The sequence below is a fragment of the Dryobates pubescens genome, chromosome 1 (genome assembly GCF_014839835.1).
Source record: "Dryobates pubescens isolate bDryPub1 chromosome 1, bDryPub1.pri, whole genome shotgun sequence".
NCBI lineage: Eukaryota > Metazoa > Chordata > Aves > Piciformes > Picidae > Dryobates > Dryobates pubescens.
Window position 1 is genome coordinate 65,414,360 of NC_071612.1, and position 26,797 is coordinate 65,441,156.

General features: G+C 42.4%; 1 protein-coding gene across 1 annotated transcript in view; it reads right to left on the minus strand.

Annotated features, from left to right (window-relative positions):
- Positions 1-26,797, minus strand: part of DCAF1 (DDB1 and CUL4 associated factor 1) — a 54,148-nt gene that overhangs the window by 15,948 nt on the left and 11,403 nt on the right. Inside the window, exons 6-22 of the mRNA XM_054167653.1 lie at positions 24,433-24,570; positions 22,615-23,118; positions 21,287-21,388; positions 20,069-20,227; positions 17,426-17,605; positions 16,416-16,625; positions 14,647-14,816; positions 12,812-12,936; positions 10,432-11,692; positions 9,306-9,504; positions 8,572-8,654; positions 6,670-6,754; positions 5,094-5,327; positions 4,475-4,568; positions 3,897-4,001; positions 3,022-3,095; positions 1,680-1,784 (exon numbers count right to left, since the gene is read on the minus strand). Coding sequence (XP_054023628.1) covers positions 1,680-1,784; positions 3,022-3,095; positions 3,897-4,001; positions 4,475-4,568; positions 5,094-5,327; positions 6,670-6,754; positions 8,572-8,654; positions 9,306-9,504; positions 10,432-11,692; positions 12,812-12,936; positions 14,647-14,816; positions 16,416-16,625; positions 17,426-17,605; positions 20,069-20,227; positions 21,287-21,388; positions 22,615-23,118; positions 24,433-24,570 — 3,828 coding nt within the window. The remainder of the gene's footprint in view (positions 1-1,679; positions 1,785-3,021; positions 3,096-3,896; positions 4,002-4,474; positions 4,569-5,093; positions 5,328-6,669; positions 6,755-8,571; positions 8,655-9,305; positions 9,505-10,431; positions 11,693-12,811; positions 12,937-14,646; positions 14,817-16,415; positions 16,626-17,425; positions 17,606-20,068; positions 20,228-21,286; positions 21,389-22,614; positions 23,119-24,432; positions 24,571-26,797) is intronic.

Genomic DNA, 26,797 nt, shown 5'->3' on the forward strand with positions numbered 1-26,797 from the left:
TCACTCATCCTAAAAGTTCCTAAACTGAATCTGTCTGATCTTGGGATAGAAACAGCAACCAACGATTTCATAAGAATTCCAAGACTTCAAGTGCAACCCTGTAGTACGTTGAGGACAGGGCAGCTGTATTGGTTTAAGCTGGCTGGTCTCACCAGGAGAGGAGTGACTACCCCACCCCCTGCAGTGGAGGAAGCTGGGGGAGGGGAGAAAGGAGGGCAGAGAGGGCAGAGTGTTTATGAGTTATTAGACTCTTCTGTAAAGTTTCCTGTTGCAGGCTTTTGTAGCTTCTTCCTTGCTTCCAGGCAGAGGTGCTGCCCTTTCGCCTTGCTTCAGTCATGGGGTACAGTTTGTGATTTGTCTGTTGCCCTGCCTGCCACATACACCAGTAGTTTAATTTGCCCTTTTTTTTAATAATTTCATCAAATTTGTTGTGTTGGTTTTCTTTTTCCCCCCTTGACTCTCAAGGGTTTTCTGCTATCTCATCTGCCTCACAGATCCTCCTCCTTGTCCCACCTAGGAAGGGGGGAGGGGGTTGCAGTAGTGGCTCAGAGATTCAGACAAACCATAACAGGTTTTGTTGTTTGTTTTCTGGGGGCTTTTTTTGCTCACTGTCAATGGTGAGAGTGGGTATTGTTCATTAGCAGACTGTGCTAACAGCATACTTGGGACACAAAATAGCTACTGCTTTAACTTCAAAATTACAGTGGAAATGAAGTAATCAACAACTAACTGCAAAGAAAACTACTCTGCCCTGAGATCTGCTATCCAGACTTTTGAACTAGAAAGTTTTAACCTAGAAACAAGAAGATTCAGATACATAGTCTAAATAAATAAATAAAAGAAATATTACCTTCTGGTGTTTTGAGTAGAAAGGTGAAGTCAGTTTATCTCATAGGAGATACAAACATACAGCATACTAGAATGCAGACACCAAAGAGCAGGTAACATATTTCAAATCTTTAGGGAACTGAAACATAAGGTGTTTGCCCATTCAAAACAAAAAACACCTAGCACCCAAAAAGCTATCAATTTATCTTTAACTCTCCTTGTACTGCAACAAGTATTGTGTGCTACTGTGTATTCTACCCACTGCACCCTGAGGAGCACTTACTGCGGCTCTCAGCAATTTTGTCAAGCTGCCAGAGATCAGATGGGTTATCTGAGAAAGAAAAGCAACACATCCCAATGCAAACCCACAGATTTCTTTAAAAGTCTTAAAACTATTTGCTGTGTAGAAGTACTGTGCAGTTTCACTGCCTCAGTCACAAGTTGTGTCTCATTCAGAAATTGGTGATGGGTTCTGCCCAGACTGGGAATTGAAAAATGGAATACTTCAAACACTGCTGTCTCTGTTGGATGTCAAAATAGTTTTTAAATACTAAGCAGAAGAAATCAGCAAAGTTTCTGAACAAGAAACACCTAGTGGAATTAATAAATAAGCCACAAACTGTCATGGGGGTTTACAGCGCACAGTTACTGTTCACACAGGTTCTGTACCAACAGTCTTAGTTTACACTGACAGTAAAGTGATCTTTTTCACATGAGGTGAGACCAAATGAGGCATCTGCATTTCATGGGTAGTAAATGAACACCTCTGGCCTCTCACATACATGATTAACTGCTGCTCTTGAACATCCAGGTCACAACTGCTGCTCTTGAACATCCGCTATACTTCTCACCTGATCTTCCTCTTCATCCTCTTCATCTTCTGCCAAACGTTGCCTGCCCACTTCATACAGTCTGCAAACTGTGTCCATGTTCATGGCATCCATGCTCCCTTGATTCTGTGGAAGAGATGCCCACACAGCCATTAGCCCCAGGAATTAAGCTCAACATCCATATTCAGTGCAATACTTCATCCTGAACACAGAAACATTACCAAAACCCCTCCCTTCAGGTGATTAGCTCCAGTACAATTAGCACAAGAAAAGAGTCTTTTTTGGTATCATGGGCCAGCCCAGGAGTGATGTAAATATCTATTTTCTGCTTCTGATATCCCCAAGTTACAGCAGATTTAACAGTAGATTACTGTTTAGATTTAACAAAACCTTGACTGGATCCTTCACATGCTTCTTGTTAGTTCTCACCTAACCACACACCACTTCCTTTCACATCTGACTCCCTACCTTATCATTGAACCACAGGCCTTGAGAGAATGCCAGAAGTTCTCACATATAGCAAGAGTTCCAGAAGACAGCAGTCTGACACCCCAGCAACCACTGCTGCCTCATGCTCAGAACTAATGTTTCCAATTCCTCCTATAAAATAAAATTGTCTTATCCTGGCCTCACAACCTTGACAATTCCAACCTCAGCAGCTAACCATGAAGCTTGCCCTACTACAAATTCTTGTGTTTTTTGGTCTGTAAGGATCAGTGGTGCACAGAGCACTAAGCCAACAGGGTTTTAATTTAGTCACTATAAGCACATAGTCAGGTTCAAGAAATTGAGTACTGACAAATTATTAGGCAGAGCTGGACTCAGTTTAATTTTACTTCACCCTTTACAAACCAGAAGTTTCACTCAGTAAAGTTTTGCTTCAAATCCTCAGCTTCTGGGACATTGCTAGGAAGATAAGTGAAAAAGGAAAGTAAAAGTGATTCAGAGAAAAGCTCCATGGGAAGCCACAGGAAGATTGCTTTTCCCAGCTATTCAATACAGTGCAAATTTTAGTAGCAAATTATTGCCATAAACAGGAAAAAATGCATTTCTCTCTATGCTCACAAGAAGGAAATGTTCTGTGCATTTTAAAGTTCAAAGTGTTTGAAGAGAGGCAAATGTGTTTGGAAGCTTAAGGAGTCAGAGGCAGAAAAAAAAGAAAAAATCAAGACTGCTGTGGAGAGACAAGAAGAAACTAACAGCATCTGCACCATCGTGAAAAACACCTCCACTGCCTGGGACAGGAACTGAACAGCAGGAACCCCAGGATCATCACTTCTGAAGGTTTTAGAAAGAAAGAAAAAAAAGAAGTATCACACTCAAACCACAGCCAGAGAGATCAGTTTGTTCCTAGCTCCTTTACCTCAATGACAGCCAGATAGCAGTCCTTGCTGTCTGTGCACAAGTCAAAGATATTCCGCTTCACATCTATGGTAGCTGGAAAAGAGCACAAAACCGACCCAGTGGTTAGCTGCCTATTACTTAATGCTTGCTTAAAAGAAAAGATCTAACAATATATGGCTAAAGGCAGATAAAATGTTAGGACAAGAAACAACAGCTGAAATAAAAGTGTAATGAACATCTGTAAATAATTCAGCCTGTAATGAAGAATAGAAATATTGGAGACTGTAATAAAAATTAACCAGGTAAGTTCTTAACCTGCTCGGCAGAGTGCTCTCTCCCTTGATAATACATTTATTGCCTTCTCTAAATGCAGTAAACAACAGATAATCTTCCAGGATAGGTGGCAACTGAGTTGTGAACCATGTCTCCTTTAAATAGCAAAAGCCACATTTGTTTATATCTGTGGCAGCAATTAGCTTAGCTCCAGGAGTTTTGCAAGCTGAAGGCCAAACTGACAGCTTTTTCAACTACCAGCATGGGGTAATGCTGCTGGGAAAAGGAAAACAGAACTACAATGAAAACAACAACAACAAAGCCCTTACTGAAATGAGGCCAATGACATCTTGCCCAAATGACCTACTATCTTCAGATTACGCCCTACTTGGAAAGAGGAAAGGAAAACAAAGCCAAAACTCCTGAAAGCAATTACACACTGAGCAGGATACCTACAATACTTGAACCCATTTCAGCATTAGACCCAACTCATGCTTCAAACAGATCATAACAGAATTTCTTTTGTCATGTATGCAAAGGAGAGGAGGAAATCAATGTTACTACACAGAACTTCTAAAAAACCTTCAAACCTCCATACTAAGCTATTTCCCTCTCTCTTACCTATAGGTTTATAATCAGTTGCATTAAATGTCCTGAAAGAAGAGCCAAAGGGGCTTCTCATTCTCTCCTCCAAAAGGTCATCTTCGTCATCTGCCTGCAACATAGCTGATACAAGGAAAGATTATTCCACAAGTCCACCTTCCATTCTTCACTATCATCAATAAACTTAAGATCAAATCAGATTCTGACATGAATTTTCTTTATTTAATCACCTGGCAAAACCCATTTAATATGTCCGCTTCCAGAGCTGCCTTTATTAATACTGCAGATCACTGAAACTTAATACACAGAACAGAATTATTTTCTAAAGCACCATCATAAAATGTTACATACACTGTCTTTCTCAATAGGTTGGTTTTTAATCTCACAAAGGAGTTGTCATATTGCTGATGTTAGAGAAAACTGTCTTTGGCAGCAATACAGTAGCATAAACATCTTGAAAAAATTCCAGTTGATGCATGCCAGCAAGACCTGGAGTTAGACAGACTCCCTGAAGCTTCCAATTTCACTGAACAAGCACCTACTTATCTCAAACCAAAGGCAACTGAGAAGAGTAAAATATGACTGAGAAGTCCTACCTCCATACATGACTGTGCCAGTATAGTTGAAGACCACACGACACTGATCCAGTGCAGGTACTGTGTGTAACAAATGGAAAGTTCGGAGGTCCCACTGGAAAAATACAGGCTAAGGAATAACAAACTACTGGAAGTTCCTAATCACTTTTCAGCACAGTGGCAAGCAAAGCTGATTAATTGTGTTTAAGAAACCTCATTGCTTCTCTTGCAAATATGACAAAAGTGGAGCCTGTCAAGCACCACAATCCCTTCCATGTGTCCAAAAGGAAAAAGCTCTTACTCAAAATGTCATTCCTAGCCACGAAAGGTTACTGCAGTAGCTTCAAGGCTGATCTTGGTAAGGGATAGGTAGAGAGCAGAGGTACCACAGAAAAGAAAACCTCTATCTCTGTGTTAAGTATTTCCTCTAAGCTCTAACAGAGGCAGAATCCAGATTTGAACTAGCTAGCTGTGTCACAGTCCCTGTTCACTTGATTCACAAACAACAACTTGTTACCACATACAGCCGGTAACACAGGTTGTCATGGGCATTCACACAACTTCTACAAACAGCTACTTGTCTATCAACATGAATTCTTTAGGCCCCAGCACATCAGTTACCACAGTGGCCAAAGGATACAATCTCTGTGTTGACTATGACCTCCAGCCCATTGGGGTGGAAAACACCACTGATGGTCATGTTGAATTTGTCAAACTTGTGGATGGCTTGTGCTGATCTGACATCCCAGAGGACACCATCATTTAGGACAAGGTCATCAGTGGGGTTAAAGGTAGCACAATTCTTCTTGTAGTTGTTGGCAAGATCTGGGTTAAACAGAGTCAACAGCTTGTTGCCAGTCTGAATATCATAGATCTTTTAGATTAAAAAGAAAAAGAAAGATTAGTCACCATTTGTAATACACCTGTGCCTAAAATCATCCCTTGTTCCCCCTTCTAGATTATTTCCAGAAACACATCATTTCCCATTGTGCTTTCCCATTTCAAGTGAGAGCATTTCAAAGATAACCCTTCCTACTAGGCCTCTTTTTCACAGCTGGAACCAAGTCTCACCACATGTACTTAGCCTACTGCAGGTTCACTGATATATTTCAATACAAGGAGGATAAGCTTCAAAGAAACCAACCCCATTATGAAAAGCAGGCTGTGAAGCTGCTGTCACAAGGTACCACTTAGCCAGAAACTGTTTTAGAAACAGAAATGCTTTCAGAGCAGATGGTATTTACAAACATAAAATCTCCAAAGCAAAAAAGCAAGGGGAAAAGCAGCCAGAAACTCCAGAAAATGAGTTAAAATTCCTGGCATTTACAGGGAAAGACAACTTTCTGAGCTTTGTCCCAGCAAACCACTAGGAGATAAAAGGGCTTTAACTAGTATGAATGGTTTATGACCATCTTCTTGGATAAATTTGTTTGTAACAACCCTTGGATCCCAGCTCTTGTTCAGATTTACAGAGAGGAAAAAATGCTCTAGAATTGGAAAACAAATCTTTTTACCAAACACAATACACAAACTGATCTGACTTCCAGGTAAATCTAAATGAAAAACCAGGCAGGGATGGATAGTTCGCTTAAACAAACCAAAGCCATAAGTAAACCCATAAATAATTTGACTAAGTCATGTCTCACAACAATTTTCATGTAAAAACTCTTTCAATGAACAGAGATTAGCACTGAGAAGCAGCAGAAGCCCTCTGACACCTGAGTCTGTCAAATTTGCAGGTATTCACACAGAACACTACAACAATGTTCTCTGAAAATACATTGCTAAAATAACATTAGTTAAAAGCATGCTGCAAATTTAAGAGCACAAGAGGAGGACACTTTGAATAGGCCACTTCCCACAACTGTTGACTGAGCTACTGTTTACAGGGGAACTTTTTTTATTATTACTGAAAAGTAAGGCAAAGGAGGAAATTTCCAGGCATGGGAGGAAGGAAAACAAGAAAGCCCTGCATGATCTCTCTCAAATGATCAAAAAGTAAACTCTACAATTGCCCAGAATATTAATGACAGGCTCTGCACTGTGCTTCAGTTGACTTGGAATGATTAAGCTTGACACTTTCAAAGTCTTCCTCTAAAGCCTCTTAGCTTGCCAGTTACACAGAGCATCATAGCACCCAGCTCTGCTAGTATCTATCACGTGAAGAATTATGCTGTGGTCACAGCTTCACAACAAAGACCTTCATTGGTACTTACATGGGCAATGTCTCCTTTTGTGCCAATGACCCTGTCCTGAGAGTGCTTGCTGAACTCCACATAGTGGTCATCAGGGAAGGAATGCCTGTAGATAGATGCAGTGAAGAAGTCAAGGAACTGCAGGTTCCAACTACCCAAGTGAACCAAACACCATTCCAACACCACCAGCTGAGGGTTCAACAATGCAGGAAAAATCTAAAATGTAGAAAAAGCCTTTCCTTCACCAATGCCCATGGCATGCTACAGTATTGAAATGCTCCACTGGCACTTGCAGAAGAGTATGCAATATTGACATAGCTTTTACAGCAGACCGGGGAAAAAACAACAACAACAAAAAGAAAACACAAACCCACGCCACACACAAGCAGCAAATTCATAGATTTGTCATCAGCAGGGTCTGTTGCAAACATAACACTGCTGAGAGTAGGGAGCAATGAACAGCATCATGAGCATTCAGACACACATGCAGGCCTGAGGCACATTACACTTTTTATCTGAATTATGTTCTCTAGCTGGCCTACAACAAGTCACATCAAAACTGCTGCTTACAACTAAGGTAGACAACAGACAAACCTTTTAAAAATTAAGAGCCTTCCACCCATTTGTTTTTGGTGTTTGGTTGTTTTTTTATGGGAAAACAACTGCAAGCAATTAAATCAATTTCAAACAGGTTTATCCAGGTCTGAAATAGGTTGCATCCCAAGCTAAATATTTCACCATGCAAACCACCATGTGAGTAAATTCCTGCAACTGGCTACAGAAAGATTGTCAAGGTAATTTACAAACATGAGAATAAAAATACAAGCATATTTCATAGATACAAATCTATGAATGGTTTGGGTTGGAAGGGACCTTAAAGACCATCTAGTTCCAACCATCCTGCCACAGGCAAGGACACCCACCACTAGACCAGATTGCTCGAGGCCTCATCCAACCTGACCTTGAACACCTCCAGAGAGGGGGCATGCATGACTTCCCTGGGCAATCTGTCCCAGTGTCTTACCACTGACAGCTGGCTGAACAGGAGCCAGCAGTGTGCCCAGGTGGCCAAGGAGGTCAATGGCATCCTGGCCTGTATCAGGAATGGTGCAGGAGCAGGGAAGTCATTGTGCCCCTGTACTCTGCACTGGTTAGGCCACACCTTGAGTACTGTGGCCAGTTCTGGGCCCCTCAATTTAAGGAGGACATTGAGACTCTTGAATGTATCCAGAGAAGGGCAACGAGGCTGGGGAGAGGCCTCAAGCACAAGCCCTATGAGGAGACGCTAAGGGAGTTGGGGTTGTTTAGCCTGGAGAAGAGGAGGCACAGGGGAGGCCTTATTGCTGTCCACAACTACCTGAAGGGTGGTTGCAGCCAGGAGCGGGTTGGTCTCTTCTCCCAGGCAACCAGCACCAGAACAAGAGGACACAGTCTCAAGCTGCGCCAGGGGAAGTTTAGGCTCAAGGTGAGGAGAAAGTTCTTCACAGAGAGAGCTGTTAGCCATTGGAATGTGCTGCCCAGGGAGGTGGTGGAGTCACCATCCCTGGAGGTGTTCAAGAGGGGATTGGATGTGGCACTTGGTGCCATGGTTTAGTAGTCATGAGGGCTGTGGTGACAGGTTGGACTTGATGATCTTGAGGTCTTTTCCAACCTTCTTGATTCTATGACCATCCTTACTGTAAAGAATTTCTTTGCTTTCAGAGACAGATTTTGCTGATTCATCTTGCATTCAGCAGGTGGTTAGAATTTAGCTAAGGCATCCATACAAACCATTAGAAAGGGAGCACGTTTCATGTTTTCACAACAGATATTGTAAGAGCTGCTCTGCACTGTTCTTTCATAGTTTGTTGTTAGGGTTTCTGCCTATACTGAATAGTTCTTCTAAATACAACATAACCCACAGCTGGATCAGAGTATACCTACTTCATATCAAAGACAGACTTCATGCCCCACAATGCAGATAGAGGTTGGCTCCATGTAGCAGATGTCAGCAATAAAGATCCATCCTGTATTTCCAGATGGGAGTGGAGAGAGAGAAAAGCAAAATACCAGCAAAAACAGAGGTTATCATTTTACCTGTATACTTCAACTTATACTTTCAAGATTAATCTAGGAGCTACAGCAGATATGGTGCTTATGCAACTACTCCCATGAGGAGTACCTAACTATGTACAACATAAAGAGCCCTTGGCAGACAGAGAAAAACATTACAGATAACAATGGGACAGTAATAGCAGATAAAATCAGGATAATCCATGCCTAAGTTTTGATGGCCTGTGAGTGGAGTCCATTCATCTTAGAAATCAGTTACCTTTTATTTCTTCTTAGAATTAGCCCCAAGATTCCTTTCTCCAACAAAGGGAGGTTATATAAACTCTGGTATCTTATCTCACATCTACCTTAAATAAACAGTCAGTTTAAGCACTTTTTCACATCCAGACACACACATTCATTACATATGAAGGCACACAGCCACTGTACATCTTCTCTATCATCTTGGGATGAGAAACATAATTGCAGAACTCACAGAGAGGGACTATGTAATTATTACCAATACTTTAATGACAGGCATTGCAGGGCAGCCAGTAGGTGCATTTTAGACGTGGATATTCAGATGGGCCTAAAATAGAACTCTGAATAGATCTTCAATTACTCACCCTGGATGGCTCAAGGTGCGTGATGGCAGAGTTATGGCAGTTGTAACTGGCTTCTTCCTGTCCACTGAATACATTATAGAGTTTCAACTGCCCTGTGCAAGTACCCAGCATCAAGAATCGTTCTCTTGCAGAAAATGCACAACAAGTAAAGCCACTCTCATCCTCATTTGCTTCCCTGAACACAGAAATTGGACGGAACCTAGAGAAGGTAAAAATACAAGAGTCACCCAAAAGAGAGAAAAGCAAAACTGAAATACTGTGGTGATATTACATCCAGGCCTTAAAAATCATGAAGGTACAAGTTAGAGCTCACATCCAGGACAAGCTAAGTGTCAATTGTAATAGTAGCACTCAAGTGAGTGTGTTACCACTGTGCCACATTTCAGGGTTTGTTTTGCCCTATTAAGTACTTCTGCAAAATACATCATTAAGTTGAAGCACCTGGAAATTCACCTTCAAAGCTAGATTAATGGCAAACCTGTAATGCTGTCACCTGGATAAGTACAGACAGCTAGCAAACTCCTAAACCCTCATGAAACACTCAACAGAAGGCATGGCACATTAGCCAAATAACCACTTGTCACCACAGTTTCCCATGCTGACACTGTTTTCACCGTGAAGATTCTTCCATCTATGTGTTATCTCTATTTTTATAATCTTTATGGCATCATCCCATTTAACCTCAGCAAAGAAAGACCACATATAAAGGCTAGCAACTTGTGGTTGAATTCACAATACTCCAAGAGCAAAATATGGATTCTGCTGTCCTCCATCTATCAGCAAATGATCTTCAAGGCCACGCTATGCTCTCATGCAAAACTGGCATTACATACTTATCTTCCAAAGGAAAACAGAGCGCTATCCATTAGTCAATGTTACTAATGAATTAACATAATACTGAAAATCAAGTGTGATTTAGTTACTACAGGTCAGTACTAAGGACAAGAGAAACAGAATGCCTTCTAAAAATGCCTTTAAAGGCTCTCCCACTCATCACTTCTGAATTAAAGCACTTTTCTCTCCAAGGATACTTCACTGTGGGACTGCACAGTCTGAATCCAGGCAAGGCTTTCTGGCAAAGGGTACATCCTGAGAGGGGTCAGCAAAAAACAATTTTCTTCCTTACCTGCTAAATATAAGATGTCTATCAAAGCAGCCACCATCCACCCCTCCGTACTTCGGAAAGGCTGCCCTGCGGGTCAGCCGTGAGGTAAAGTTAGTTGGCGCTTGGCGCCTCTGTTTTGGCTCAGGACACTGGTGGGGTGTAAAGAGAGAGAAAGGGGGACAGGTGGCAACAGGGTTCTTGCAGCGGGCATGCTGCTCCCTAAGGTACTCTGTGATTATACTGTCCAGCGTGGGTGGGGAAGGAAGGTGTCTGTCCAGCTGCTTTTTGATAGCTGGGCTCTGGCTGTAGGCGCCATGGTCCGATTTTTGTCGCAACACTCTGATTTTTCTGACGTTGCAGGAAGACGGCCTCTCCCTGACAAAACTAATCCTGCCAACCAGAGGAGAGCTGCTGGCGTATGAAGGGCCTGGAAGGGCAAGTGGACCTTGGGATGCAGATGGCCTTGCCTGAGCATGGACAGAGGTGGCAGTGGAACCTACAGATGTGTGGTTAGTCAAACGGGCTGAGATGCCGTTAGCTATGCGAGGAGTACGAGGCAAGGTCACGGGAGAGGCAGCAGCAGCAACAGGGGTGAAGGCAGATGAGTGAGATGCTGCAGTCATGGGTAGGTCAGCCTCTTTAGTAAGGACAGACGCAGTTTCTCCTAGGCCCTTAGAGATGAGGTGGTTCCGAATCAGGAGCAACAGCTCCTTCTCAGGAAACGTGATCCTTGACTGGGCCACCACATCTGCTTTCTGCAGGCGAGCCAGAGAGACGTCTGTGCCGATCAGCAGCGGCTTCCCCGAGACGCGCTCTATCAGCTCAGCTGCGTACTTGCAGAACTTCATGTGCTCGCTGCGCTTGTCCTGGAGCACTGGCTCCTTCATCAGCTGCTGGATCTGACAGCTGCTGAAGAGAGGGAGCTTGCTGATGATCTGCCGGACAGTACTGCTGCGTGACAGCCCCACCAAGGCTTTGCAGGCTAACGCTCGAATCTGATCGGCATCTGTGATCGGCATCTTGATAGACAGCAATGACAGCAGCACTTTGATGCCATTGTTGGACTGTACCACGTTCCACATCTTAGCTAACGTGTGCTCACTGCTCTTGGGGGCCTGAGGAAGTTTTCGCCGAGGAGTTCCAGAGATGAACTTGCCAATACTGGAGATCCGATTATCTGGGCCACATACACAATTGATGATGATCTGAAGGGCTGACTTCTGAATCTCAGCATCATGGATGAAAAATTCACCCTCAGCAACTCCAAGAATGATACTAATACCTAGAGAGGGAAAGGAATAGTTTCTTCAGTACCCTAAAACATATCTTGCACGGTTCATCACACAAGTAAGAGTCTTTCACAGATGTGAAGAAAATAGGTAACGCTCTTCATTCTGAGGATTCCTAAAGTTCTGACAACTAGTCTGAGATGGAATTTTCTACCTTCTTGGAAAAACAGCTTCCTACACTGATTCTGTTTATTAATGCTGAAGTAGAGCAGCAAGAAAAAGGCCTTTCAGAGAAAGTGATTAGCCGTGTCCCAGGAACGCAAAACCCGAGATACCTGGCAAAGAGAAACATACACAGGTGTGCCTCTGGACACACTGCAGAAAACAACAGCTCTCTTGGATAAATACTAACAAAGTGGAAACAGAGAGGAAGGAGACCATGTATGAAGGGAGAAAAACATTAATCCCATCACAGCTTCCAAAAGCTTTCCAAAAGGAAACTAGGTTTGTGTTTCTTCTCCCAAGACACCTCTTACTAGTTTCATGTTCGCTTCAGAAGATCAAAATCTTCCCTTAAGAAATAATTGGTGTTTTGTCTAAAGAAAGGTTTTGTGCAAAAGAAATTGTCTTTTGCCTGTATCTGCCCATCTTTTATTTTTCTTCTCTTAACAAAAAAAGTCAGGCTCTAGTTAAGGCATAAGTGTCCAATCTGACCCAGGTACATCTCAATCATTTGCATATGAACCTGCAGGTAGCCAGTTAGAGCATAACTGAAGCAGCAGTAATTGTCCCTCTCCCATATTCTCAAATGTCATATTCCCAGGAGACATAAATTTCTGGGAACCTGAGGGAACTTAATAGTCCCATTAGAAAAGCAGATTTGCCTCCACCTGTATTTAATGAGCTTTTGAAAACGAGTACAAATCAAAGACCACACCTGCCAATCTGTAATCCAACCGCAGTGCTAATCATGACAGTTTTAACCACAGTCTACTCTCCCTTTATTTGCATCCTTGACAGTAGCTCTAAACACACATTATTTTAACCCTTGACTCACTGCAGGTGAGAAACAGCCAGCTAAAAATCATGTAGCAGAAGACAACAGTAAATGCCTAAGTCAACAGGTCCCTTCCAACCCAAACCATTTTATGATTCTATGATATTCATCTTACCCACAGTGGAAACAGTAGATCCAGCTTCATCTAACACATCCACAGGTTCTGCCAGTTGCAACTGGATTTTAGGAACCACAGTCAGGATGGCTAGCACATCCAAAGCATATCGTACTGTGTCATTCCTGGAAGATCACGACAGAAGACTTTCTTAGAGGCGTACAGACAGACTTGTTTCAATAACACAAAATAGCATTCAATCTACTCCAACAAGCAGGACTAAATCAGTCACATCTCATGTATTTAATGGCATCTTTTGATTTTAGAATGTTCCACTCTTGAAGGGCTGGCTTCCACATGAGGTCACATTGCCTGCAGTCTGTCAACATTAATCCCACACTGTCCACAGCTTCCTCTGCACTGTCACTTTGTATTTATAACAGTAAGAATGTTAAGACTTACCCACCAAAAGTTAAGCTTCTAAATCTAATCTAACTGTACATCTTATCTGGGAAACTAAGTAACTCTGAAATACTCTGTCACTGGTCAACTAGGAAGAAAGCTTTTTTGAAGTGAAGGGAAAATGTTTAACAGTAAACAAGACAACTATGACAGGGGGAAAAGACATCAAGTTAGGCATCAGTTAAGAGAGACATAGGTGTGTAGAAGATGAAAAGAGCTGTTAAGCAAGAGGTGGGAAAAGAAGAGGAGGGAAGCCTGCATGGAAAGGCATGAGTTAACCCAGGTAGCAATTAGGAAACAGCTGTAGAGAGTATGAAACAGAAGGACAGAAGCTACCCAAGGAGAGTGCAACCTGAGAGGGAGGGAGGGAAGGGACTGCAGAAGCAAAACAGATTTCAAAGGCTTTCAAGCTAAACCAAGCAAGGAGCTCCTGCAGGCAGCAGAAACAAGGAGGAGGGAGTCCTGGTGACAAGAACACCACTAGCAGACAATGACTCACCTGTCAACATATCTCTAGAGAAGACTACACTCTAGGGAGCATATGGTCATTAGGCTAAACAGACGCTGGAACTTTGCATGCATCCTCTTTTTGAGCTGGGGATAGGATCCTAACAGTATTCTATCAGAGCCTGGTGGCAGTTCCCTTTCTTTTGTAACAGTAGGGATGCTGCAGAGTAGGGAAATGCGGGGAAGAAGTGCCACAGAAAGATAACAGAATATCATGGTGCCCCCACAGCTTGTCTGCAGCCAAGACAAGGGAGAAAGTTGGAAGTGGCATTACAAGGTGAGCCCGTCTACCAAAATGGTGAGTTTAGCTGCTGGTGGTTTATCATCTAGGGGCAGGAACCTGAGCAATGCACAGTAGCAATCTTCAGCCTTTTTTCTCTCTCAGATGCTGGCTTGTTGCGCATTCACAGGGCTCCTTCACACAGTTTTATCTGCTCAGTAAACTTCAAATATCAACCAAATATGAACCAAACTTCAAATATCAACCAAATGATACACAGTGTCCTCTCAAGTCAGCTGAACTAGCTACTTCCAGATATTCCACCTCTTGAGGATTAAGCTATGTCTTGATTTCACCCCCTACTTTGACATTTTTCGAGCCTTTCTCTAACAAAAATGTAAACAAACTCTGAGACAGAAATTGGCATAGAATTGTGATTAAGCTCTAGCACAATACTGATTTCTCAGAAATTAAAGGCCTGCGATATTTGAAAAGCCAGAATGCCTCATGACACCCCTCCACCTACCTCAACATTTCAGTCCTGCTGTCCACTATGTAAGCTTGCATAAGCACTGTGCAGGTATAGCATCAGCCCTAGCAGCACTAACCAGTGTGTGCCCCTTTTAAATGCCATCAGGAATGCAACACCCTGCCCAGGAGCTGCAATTTACTGCACTAAAATGCAGTGCTACAGCAAACAACTCGCCTTGCATAGTACGTCTTCCAGTTGCATGCTATTGAAATGAGCTGAAGCATGAGCTGGACACAAGACAGCTTGAGAAAAACCTCTGCCGGCTCCCAGTAGAGCTGTGCTGGACCATACTCAATCAGGAACTCCATCATCTCTACAATCTGCTCGTGAGTATATGAACAGGCCTGCAGGGAAGCACGTTGGAAATATTACAGCAATCACAAAGGTACAAACTTGCACAGCCAAGTCCCCCACTGCTGAGATTTAACTGAAAACTGCATCCACAAAGAGCAGACTACCACTGTCTCTTGCAGATGAAGTATTTACTTGATGTTTTATTCCCCAATTATAAGAGAGTTTTCACTATAATATACAATAAGCAGCTTAACAATAATACCCTTTACATTTCTTTGAAGTCCTAGAAGGCTTAGGCCAGTTTAAAAAGAAGAAAAGTTACAGGAAAATTCTACTCTGCTTTTAAGCTACTAATCCAGTAGTAACTAAACCATCACTCAAAATAAATCTGCACTAAAACATTAAAAAAGCATACAAAAATATATTCAACTACAAATTCCAAGTTCTGTCTACAAAACATACTAAATAATAAGGAAATTCATCATTTTTTTAAAGTACACTAGGCAGTAGGCTTCTACACCTTTCTTTAGTTATTTAAAATAAGTGATTTTGGCAGAAGCAAGAAGCACCATTATGTTTTTTTATTTCAGCCCTTCTAGAAAACCACCATAAATTAAACCAAAAACCACAGGTAAAGGTGTTCCCTCAAAACAAGCAGCCCTAAAATCCAGTTTCTTCAAAAAAATAAATCACTTTGCAAAGAGAAAATAGGAAAAAAACATCACAACCAACACAAGACTCACTCAGGTTATCCCTAAAGAATAGACTAGAATAAACCAGGTGGGAATAGAATAGACTAGAATAAACCAGGTGGGAAGAGTCCTTCAAGATCATTGTGTCCAAATTATTATCCAGCACCACCCAATAACTAACCCATGGCACCAAGCACCCCATCAAGTCTCCTCCTGAACACCTCCAATGATGGTGACTCCACCACCTTCCCAGGCAGCCCATTCCAATGGGCAATCACTCCCTCTGTGTAGAACTTCTTCCTAACCTCCAGCCTAAACCTCCCCTGGCGCAGCTTGAGACTGTGTCCTCTTGTTCTGGTGCTGGTTGCCTGGGAGAGGAGACCAACCTCTGCCTGTCCACAACCTCCCCTGAGCCTCCTCCTCTCCAGGCTAAGCAACCCCAGCTCCCTCAGCCTCTCCTCATAGGGCTTGTGCTCCAAACCCCTCACCAACCTTGTTGCCCTCCTCTAGACACGTTCCAGCAAGTCAACATCCTTCCTAAACTGAGGGACCCAGAACTGGACACAGTAGAGCCTGTGTCTCCAAAAGACACTATCAAATCAAACTTATTTTGAAGTTTCTCAACATTATGCACTCTTCTACATATACAGATATTATCCTTTGTGAGATTAAAAGCATAGAAAACCCCTACAAATATAAACAATGACCTGCCTTTAACTTAAGTGTTTGAGAGATGGAAGAGGAACCACAGAAGATGAGCAGGAACCTGTATTTTCCTATTACAGCATCACTCCACGAGGCAGGAAAAAAGTACACGGGAAACCACATCTCTATCCCTATAAATTGCACACTGCCTAGTCACTCCACTGTCTCCAAAGGACATACACATATTCCTGCAGCTTGGATTCACTTGAAAAATGGAACAGCCATGAAAAAAGCTTGCAACATGCTACTCACCTTGTAGGGGGGTTGTGGATGGACCAGAATGCCACCTTCGGTACGCTGCAGAGACTGCTTCACCTGTTCAAGCTTGATAGCAAGGTGAGCCTCAAAGTACCTACGCAAGGCCATGCAGGTGTGCTTCCCAGTCTGGCGGCTGGCAAAGATCTCATCATCACTCAGGAGGGCTCCTTGGTCTTCCAGGTTTAAGATCTCTAGAGTGCTTATCTTCAGACAGAGGTTGGATGAAAAAAGGTAAGTTCCATCAGTTCACTCTTCAGGAATAATTAAAAAACCCACCTACCATTCTCAGCTGCACATATGCTACAGCCAAACAAACTCACTTTGCTATGCAGTACAGGCATGATCTGAGAGCTGACAAAAGCTGTCTGAACAGAAATGACTATGTGCATGGATAAATAGTAAGAAAAAAAGAACCATTTCCCCCCTTCACTATCTATGGAGAAGAAATTCAGAAGCTACGCCAGTGAAGATCTGGAGGCAGTGCTGATACTGTTAGGTGTTGTATTATACAACATAAAGTCTGATTGCACTCTGCAGTCCCCCCAGTTAGATACAACCCAAGCTATCAGGGCTGCACAGCAATACTGCACAGACCTACCAGCTTTTGTAGACAAACAGTGTAACTTGTGCTCATAAGGTTTCCACAGAGCACAGCTGTACCTCTCCTGGAACAAAGCTGGCTTTATCTGAATCCTAAAGGGTGCAGGACAGTACCACACATGTGTGTGGAATGGTGAGAAACATGTGAACTACCACTAAGCCAGCACTACTTCACCCAGGAGTTGCACCAAAAAAGCTCTCAAAGCTCTTAATAATAACAACAACTATCATCCACACAGATGCTGCTTAGAAAACTCACCCCCCCAACTCCATCTCCTGGAAACTGAGGAAGAAAACAACCCAAGTAAAACCAAACAAAAGAACAGAGCTCTTTACAGTTGCACTGTAAAGGATGCAAAACTTGCCACTAAAGCACTTTCACTGCACAAAACTAGAAGCCTTACCAGGTTAACCAGACGTCGAAGGCCATCATGCCTGTCAAAGAGCTCCAGGACGGCACGGAAGGAGAAGCAAATGGAGAAGAACATGGTAGCATGACAGCAGCCCGAGGCATGGGAGCACTCCATTAGCCATAAGGTATAGTTTACTACATCTGAAAGCACATTATGAGGGTGCATACACACCTAGAAAGAAAGAAGAAGGGAAAAAAAAAAAAAAAAAGAGCACACCATTCTTGAGAAGGTTCTCCAAGGAGCAAACAGCCAGAGGACAAACATCAGTTACCCCCAGCCTGACTTGGGATATCTGAGACACGAAATAAAAAGCCTCATTTGAGATTAGTGAAAGAAAGCTGGTGAGACAAATAAAGGCTATGATGTGGCAGAAACAAACTAGCAATTGGTCCATTGCTAACTGGTCCAGACCTAAACACAGTAACTATAGCAGTCTTAATATAGTGTAATTCCAGAGAGTCCTCCTCCGTATCACTTCAAGCTATACAAATGATGCTCTGCTATAGGGGGGGGGTGGTAGGGGGGTAGAGTCTTCTCAATGTAACAGTATTACACATTATGTTGAAATTCTAGCAAACACTGGTAGCCCTGAATTCTAGGGTAACTGCAAGGATCAAACGCAAAGCTAAAGCTTGACTTCCTCTAGAAATAAGACAACTGAGCTGGTCTTTTTGTTTTCTCTGACATGCAGACCGCACGCTCAGAACTGCACTGCTGCATACCTTTGTTAGTTTCTAACAATCAGGAACTCTGAGACCTCTGCCAAGGTCAGCACCAAGAGGACCAGAACAGTGAGCTGAAGCACTGGCACCAGCTGCTATCTGCCAAGTTAGATGATTTTTTCATCTCTTCTCTGTTGCTGCTGGACATACTCATACAACAAAATGCTAGCAGCTCCAGCCTTGCTTCCACCTCAAGACCTGAGGCTTGGCATGGACTAAGTGACTGGCTTACTCTGAAATCCAAACACAAGAGATAAAGGTACCACAGAAGCCTGTTCTACCTGGTACATGTAGATATTGGGGATAACATCTGACAGATGAGACATTTTCACTACAAAACAGCTGCATGGTTTTATGACATGGCCTGAAGTCATGGTCAAGCAGAAGAAAACATCACGCAGCTCCCTGCCATAGCTAGCTCTTGAGTCTCCTTTTGAATAACCAACCACCAGCAAGTAGAACCAGAGGGGCTGGGGCAGGGGGAAAGCAGGCAGAGGGAGTTTCCTCATGAATAAATTCTCATGACAAAGTTCAGAGAAACACCGAAGCAGGTCACATACAGCCAGGGTTCATCTTTCTGACGTAACAGGTGTAAAGAAGTGGAAGGAAAATTACTCCCATTGCACCTTTCTTGTCCTCACAAGGGAGATGTAAAGGGCACAGGCAGCCCTTGATCAACCACGACTAGCAAAAGGGTTTTGAACTTGCTCATACAAATACCTGCAGAACACAAATGCCAGCAGAACCCATAGAGCTATGGCCTTCAACAACCACCACCACTCCAGCCTCAGGAGTGCTCAGGAGTGTAAAGCACATTACATCACAACATACATCCAAAGAGCATCAAACACTAGGAAAGAATAAATAGAAATGTACAGTTACTAGTTCAATTGCTTCCATTTTCCACTGAAGAAAAACTAAAATAAATACTGGACAATGGCAGGGACAGGCCAGGAATCAAAAGGCATCAGTCAGAGAAAAGCTGTAAGGCTTAAGGCTACAGCACTGCAGTTGTTCTGAATGAATCTTAGCACAGGATGCTCCCATATGCCAGTGCTAATGCTTGCAAGCTGAAAGTTCATTGTTTGTATTTCTTGGCATGGTAGCAACTTCAAAATAAAGTGGATCAGTTTGCAGATCTGGCTCTGGACACACATGCTGCTGCCAGTGCAAAAAGTAAAGCAAATACAATCACTGTTTAATGTACCTGAAGCTGAGGCAGGCTGCCAGATCAGGCTGTCTGAAGGGATGCTTGCTGGAAGAACACTAATGAGGGTTTCTTTTAGGATTTTCCTTTTTTTAATATGTCAAAATAGGAGGTGAGGAACTTTACCTTCATTATCAGCCGTTTTAACATTTATGAGCTCAGGGCACGGAGAACCCTTAGAGTGCTTTAATTTGATGTTCTCAGCAACGCAAACCAGACCTCCATTGGTCCTTTACTGCACTCTTACCACCACCACTGAAGCTCCGCTGCTGTCTGGACTCTGACTGAGGTGCTGTGGAAGAGTGAAGCTATCCACTCTGGGACCAGGCATGGAAAAAGTACTATTAGGTATGGGAGTCCATTGGAACAGATGGGAATGGAAAGACAAATGAGACTGGAGGACTTTTTCCATTTTGGGGAAAGAGCAAGAGGGAGTAGTAGGATGAAGAGGGTGATGAAAGTATTGAGACAAAACCAACAAGACAGAGGTCCTCTAGTTAATTCCCCAGGGACTGAGATCCAGACCCTTGAAACAAAACACTTGAACACATTATTTAAGTACTTCCATTGCTCCTGCACACATGCACGTCTCCCACATGGGTCTGCTTTTTAGCATAGGAGATGTTTATTCACTGTCTGAACACTGATAGAAACACTAAGAAATTCTGGGAATCACTGCAATTGCCACAGATGAAAGTCTCTTACCCTCTCCATGGCATCTTGATTGTAAGACAAGTAATATAAGCACATGGAGACCCCTGTTGCTGCCATGGAAGGACGAGGAATCTCCAGCAACTTTTGCACTCCACCATGAGCAACAAACTCTGTTGCAAACTTGTTGTGCAGCAGCAATGATGCCAAATGCTGAGGAAGGATAGAAGAAGATTAGCCTGGAACCTTTCAAACTGTCATCAATTCCCCCCAAAAAAGGCACTATCCCTTTGGTATACACATTTTGCAAAAGAAATAATGAAAGCAGGGCAACTCAGAAATTAGCCAATAGGCCACCTTAAGTCTTCCTGGTCTTTTCATACTAACTCACTTTCTATTATCACTAAGAAATAATTGAATCTGAATTCAGCCTTTGCATGTGCCACATTGCTGGCAAGAAGAATTTTACCAAATCAAGTTTAAAGACCACTGTTAAAAATGGAAGTCTACAGTTTACCACATACCACTCTTCTGTATTACCAACACCTGAGGAGGAAACAGTAGAACCATTGTAAAACCCACTCCCTTCTCAGCTGAAGTAACCTACACCTTTTGTAGGAACACTGCTCCTTGGAAATTAATTCTAGGACAAATGACAATGAAATAGAGAAAGATGACACTTGGAGGATCAGAGGCAGAGAAGTTATAGTGAAAGAGGGAAGCACACAGAAAAAATACAACTTGCCCTGCTGCACTACAGGTTTAGCTTGAGTAAGGTTATCTTGTGTGATTTTGTACCTTGGAGAGGTAACCTGAAAGACTACTCACACAGAACTACTGTATTTCAAACATTAAGCTCAGAGGTCTCATACTGGAACCTCTGGGAATAAGATGCTTACACTTCTTATCCCTCACAGTTGTGCCTTGAGATAACAGGCAGAGGAACAACTCGGGAATGCCATTTAAGGGTAGCAGCAACACAATCATTTAACAGGAAAAGGAACTTTTATCTTCAGATAGGTAGATTGCAGGTGAAATTAAAATCTTTGTGTCCCCTCAAACCATTTCTTTTAATTTCAAATACTTGAGAGTTATAAAAACAAAACTATAATGCATTCAGGTTGAGTGAAAGCAAATTCCAACCCCAGGAAATGCTACAAGATACACAGGTCTAAAGAAGGTGAGCATTTGCCTTTGACACATACAGCAAACACATATCTAATGCTTTCACAATATTTATGGTACATTTTATGCATTATGAAAGTAATTTACCTTAAGGGCTTCAAAAGTGAGCAATACATCATTGGTTCGCTTCAAATCAATGTAGTACATCATCAGCTCCCTGGATCCCAGCTGCATAAAGATGGGTAGTAGCTGAGAGAAATAAAAATGGGAGACAGGCTGATGTTTCATGGGAAATACAAAGTCCATTTTGGTTTTTACTCTCTCAAATCCCCAATTTTCCCCTATTAGCAGATACCTGTTATGAGAGGTCAGTGGTAACAAGCTCCATCCATAGGAAGCAATAAAGGTTAACAGACCTCTTGTAATACATCTGCTGACTGCAGCAAGGTGCATGACAGCTGACACATGGAAATCTTAAGACTCTCCTTCAAGTGCAGCTGTGGCAAGTCCACACAGATACCACCCCGGCGATAGGTTCCACCTTCCATCTGTGCAAAGACAACTACCCAACAACTGAACAGAAAAAACAGGAGAGTAGGGCAACAAACCAAAACCCTTTGCATAATTCTTTGTGTAGCAGCTTTATAGCATTAATTCCTATTTTTATGTCCTAATATTGCTGCCATATGAAGTGATCCAGTCAGCATGCAGGATATTAGGGTTTCTTTGGCTTGCAAAGAAGCAAGGCACACGTGTGCACACACACACAAAGTATATCACAAAGCAAAGCTCTGTTGCTTTGTTCTACTTCAAAATAAGTCAAACCACCTCAAATAAGATTAGACAGAGATAAAGGTGGCCTACAGATCTATGCTAATTTGAGGTTTATGGTAAAAAAAAAAAAAAAAAAGAGAGAAGAAAGGAAGCACTTTGATAAATGCGATGCTGCCCAACTGCTTTGTCCTTGTAAGTAACAACACCTCTCAAAAGCATCTCCACAACATGGGCACTGCCATTTCTCCTCAGAACTACTGCAGAGGTTACACAAACCACTTCACTCAAGAGCTTAAAAGTTCATTATTCTTCAGACTTTAAATCATGGAAGTCCATCACATCCCCTAGAGGAAGCGGGAAAAAGGTCTGTATTTCAAACAAAGTGACTTGCCCTGTGTCATGTAAACAATCACCAAATTTAACACAAACCACAAAAAGAATTCCTAGTGCCATGCTCCAACTACTAGACCACACACCTGTTAGGCTCAGGTTTGAGTATTATCTACTAAGTAATACTCAAACTAATGACTTCATCAATCTGAAAGCCATCAACAACTCAGGAAAGGTTTTTGATCTTTATCATACCAGGAAACATCAGGAAGCAATGTCAGAGTTCTGCACATTGTTCCCCCTGATGCCACTCATAGTTTTGTCAGGAGAATTCAAGTACCAAGTGCTTCCTCCCACCTTCATATGCTCACCTCTTGGTACTCCCCTAGGGGAGTCAGGTACTGAAGAATAAGTCTCTGCTCTATGGCAGGAGTCAAAGGGTAAAGTGTGTAATTAGTGCCAATCACCCACGGGGACATTTCTGACCAGCTGCTGTTGGACAGTTCAACAAACATCCGCTCTTGTTCTGAAGTGGAGAAGCCCAGCTTTTGCTTGGCCTTCCGGAAGCCATCTCTGTCATGCTGTTTCCCTGATTTGCCTTTTCTCAGTCCCACATCATCTAGCTTTGTAGCAGAGTTTACTCTGCTACTGGTCTTGTGACTTGAACTAAGATTAAAAGAGATCTCCATATCTCCAGAAACTTCCTCTTGCTCTCCATCTACCGCCATCTCCCCATAATCCATATCCACAGCTTCTTCATCCAGAGGCAGCAGGGGATCTGATGGCACTTTCCGAGGGCTGGGACGCTTGTTTTCTTGTTTCGTAGTCATTTCAGTGACCTGCAACTCTCGTAGCCGTCGAAGAACCAAAGCCACCTGTTTCAGAAGAGAAGCACGCATGAGAACACCCTTCTCACTTTGATCATGCAGCTCACATCAGTTGCTTTTTTTGTTCTTATACAACCAAACCCACAGCATGAAGTGTCAAGCATCCTGTGGTGTACATTTGCCCAGAGAAACTACTTCAAACTGAGTAAGAAAACTGCAATGCTTCTTGCTGCAGCTGCTTTCATTCTAAAATACCAGCACCTCATCTGCATGAGGTGTCTTGAAAGACATTAAGAGCAGATGAACAACAGCGGTGCCAACAGAAAAGCCTATCACAGCTTGTAACACGCTTCCACCACTTCTGTCTGGCCTAAAATAAATGCAACATTCCTTTTCAGAACAGCACCTTTGACAAACTGTAGTTCCACAAAACCCAAGATCTCACTTAAAAACTGCAAGGCTTTACCTGTGCAAGAAATACAATTCACTCATGCTTCAATGCACGGTATACCATCCCGAAAAACACATTTGCCTCTCCTACCTCCTCCCAAAAGTCAGTGCAATCGCTCATAAAGATCATAAGGAACTAACACCAAACTGGTGAAAGGTGAAAGCCTTAGAATAGAAGGGAATGCAGTTTCATACTAAGTTGTCCCCATATTGATTTAAATTTCATTTGTAAATCCTTTCCCAGTGCACAAATGATAACATGCAATAGTTAGAGAGAGATAGCTTCTGAATATTTTTTCCTGAAGGAAGCTATGAATGAGGAGAGACCTATTAAAAAGTAGGTGCTTTGACTTCCTAGGCTTCCATTAGCACTTCTGAAACAACTGGTATAGCAGAATAACCAGGCTGCATGCCCCAGCCTCAACACACAGTCAGGAAAGGCTATGGGTAGAGGCTGAGGGAGCTGGGGTTGTTTAGCCTGGAGAAGAGGAGACTCAGGGGAGACCTTATTGCTCTCTACAACTACCTGAAAGGAGGTTGTAGACAGGTTTAGGCTCAAGGTGAGGACAAAGGTCTTCACAGAAAGAGTTATTGGTCATTGGAATGTGCTGCCCAGGGAGGTAGTGGAGTCACCATCCCTAGAAGTGTTCAAAAAGATTGGACATGGCACTTGAAAGCCATGGTTTAGTCAGCCATGAGATGTTGGGTGATAGGTTGGACTTGATGATCTCTGAGGTCTTTTTCAACCTTATTGATTCTATGAAAGGATGGAAAACACGAGCTACTGACTCTTACAGGTATTATTACAACCACTCTAAGACCTATAAATTAACTCATTAATAGAAGCTCCTCACAAATTAGAAGGAAAAAAAAAAGCCCTCTAAAAAGCTAAAGTGACTGAGAGATCATTACCAATTGTGAGTTCTCATCCCTGTAATTTGCAGCAATATCTTGGTTTTCCATAGCTCCTCCTAATAGTCCCGTTGCGTACGTCCTTAGGGGCTGATCAGCCTCTCGTGCCCACTTAAAGAGATTTTCAACTATACCTTCCTAGAATGGGAAAATAAGAAAACAATTCCAACAGTTATCTTTCAGTTTCAACTTCTCGGTCCCAGTGAAAGCATCTGTTGGTAACAATTCTCCCTACCAAAAGAAGAAATAAATCCAACACTTTAAGCTGCATAAAACTACTCCCAAGCATTAAATATCTGGAATCAGGATTTACACACCCACAAACATCATCTGAAGTGGCCAGTCAGCCTACTGCTTAGAAATTAACAAAACACTGCAGGTACAAATTGATGAGTAGAAACAAACAAGCCCAAAGCTCCTGTTAGTTTCACTAATGCAAACCCCTAGAAACTTAGCAGGTTTCAAAGACGCTACCTTGAACTTACACCAAGCAGAACAAAACTTGGACAACCTTCTTACATCTCACTACAAGCTTACATGGGCTATGTCGGGAAAGTCACTGAAATAAGCAAGCTACCTAGTGTCAGAGGAATTCTTTACACTCATGACTACTCACCACCCAACAAAACGATTCTCAACACAGTCAGAACTCCATGATGCTTGGAGAAGAGTCAAATGTATGCAAGAATACCAATTCGTACATACGAAAATCTCAGTCTTAAATATGGTTGATATTTTAACAGTGACAAAACCAACAATGTTTGAAAACAGCCTGGCAAGCAGCCTTGCTTAACAAGGCTGAATAAGTGTTAATTACAAATTACAACAATTAAATCAATTAAAAAGACAAGAGTTTAGAATGAAAGATTCATTTTCTTTCTTCACTACTGCATTTCAAAACCTCATCCCTTGCCACACTATTGTCACAGCAAGGATCTTGCACATCATCTGAATCATAGGTGCAGTACAATAAAATATCAGTTAAAAGTATTAATGAAGACAGATACACTTCAGTAAGAACTCCCAGCTTACAGATTTTTAAAGAGTTGCCAGGGGAGGTTTAGGTTGGATGTTAGGAAGAAGTTCTATACAGAGAGTGATTGCCCATTGGAATGGGCTGCCTGGGGAGGTGGTGGAGTCGCCGTCATTGGAGGTGTTCAGGAGGAGACTTGATGGGGTGCTTGGTGCCATGGGTTAGTTGTTTAGGTGGTGTTGGATTGGTTGAGGGGTTGGCCACGATGATCTTGAAGGTCTCTTCCAACCTGGTTTATTCTATTCTATTCTATGTTTAAAGAAAATTGCATTATGATTTAAATGTTCTTAGGTCATTACAATGAAAGTTGCTCTGCTTGGTCTGCAGAGGGCTCACGTATGGCCAGTGCAGCCCCTGCTCCGCATGGGTTTGTGACCTGCCTCCCCACACACAGGCACCCAAAGAGCCAGAAGAGAGCTCAGTATCTTCTCACTCAAAAAGTAAGGAAGTCCTTAAGTAGAAAACTTAACTTAAAAGCTTAATTTCAGTTTACAGAGAGATTTAGTCTCCAAAAAAGGCTATGTCCTCCACAAACAGGGAGCTATTGGTTTGCTTTTCATCTTTTTGGATCAAAGACTCACAGCTTTAGCCTTTGGACAGATCACCAAGACCCCAAAACAAATTCAGTCCCTCAGAGGGAGAACATTATTCTTTCCTTTCATCATGCTTTACAGTTCATATCCATATTTCCCATAGTAAAGAAACTAATTTAGAACTTTTACATAAAGCACTACCTAACTTCAGAAAAACATTTCATTAATTTTTACAGATGAGGAAGCTGTGGCTGAGGAATGAAGTCAACTTTCTCCTCCCTGTGCATTCCTTCACTTGTAAACATACAAACTGATGTAAACAAACAAGACTGATTCAGCTGTCCATCATGGTTCCAGATAATCCACACAAAGCACGTGGATTTTAGACTGCTTAAAGAATGACTTGCTTATCACTTAACTCTGATAAAGCTATTGCCTGCTGTAGCTGGGGATTACTGGGCAAGACTCCTAAAGCAAGTCTTCACAGTCTATAAAGCCTGCTCCATTCACTGGCCTAGAAAATACCAATTCAAGTTACAGCATTTCTCAAAAACATTACAAGAAGTTTCAGGTCCTTTGTTTGAATCAGTCCTGTTAATACCTTAAAAGCTGCAAAATAACCAAGATTTGATCAGCTGAACAAACCAAAATCAAAAAGCCCCAAGCCATTAGTAGAATTGAATGGACTGTCTCCCAGAGACAGGATTTCAATATGGCTTTTTACTGGTTTCTCCTATGGGAAGAACCTGTTGGGAGCACAGAAAACACTAAGCTTCGAAGCTAAGCCTTAGTACAGATG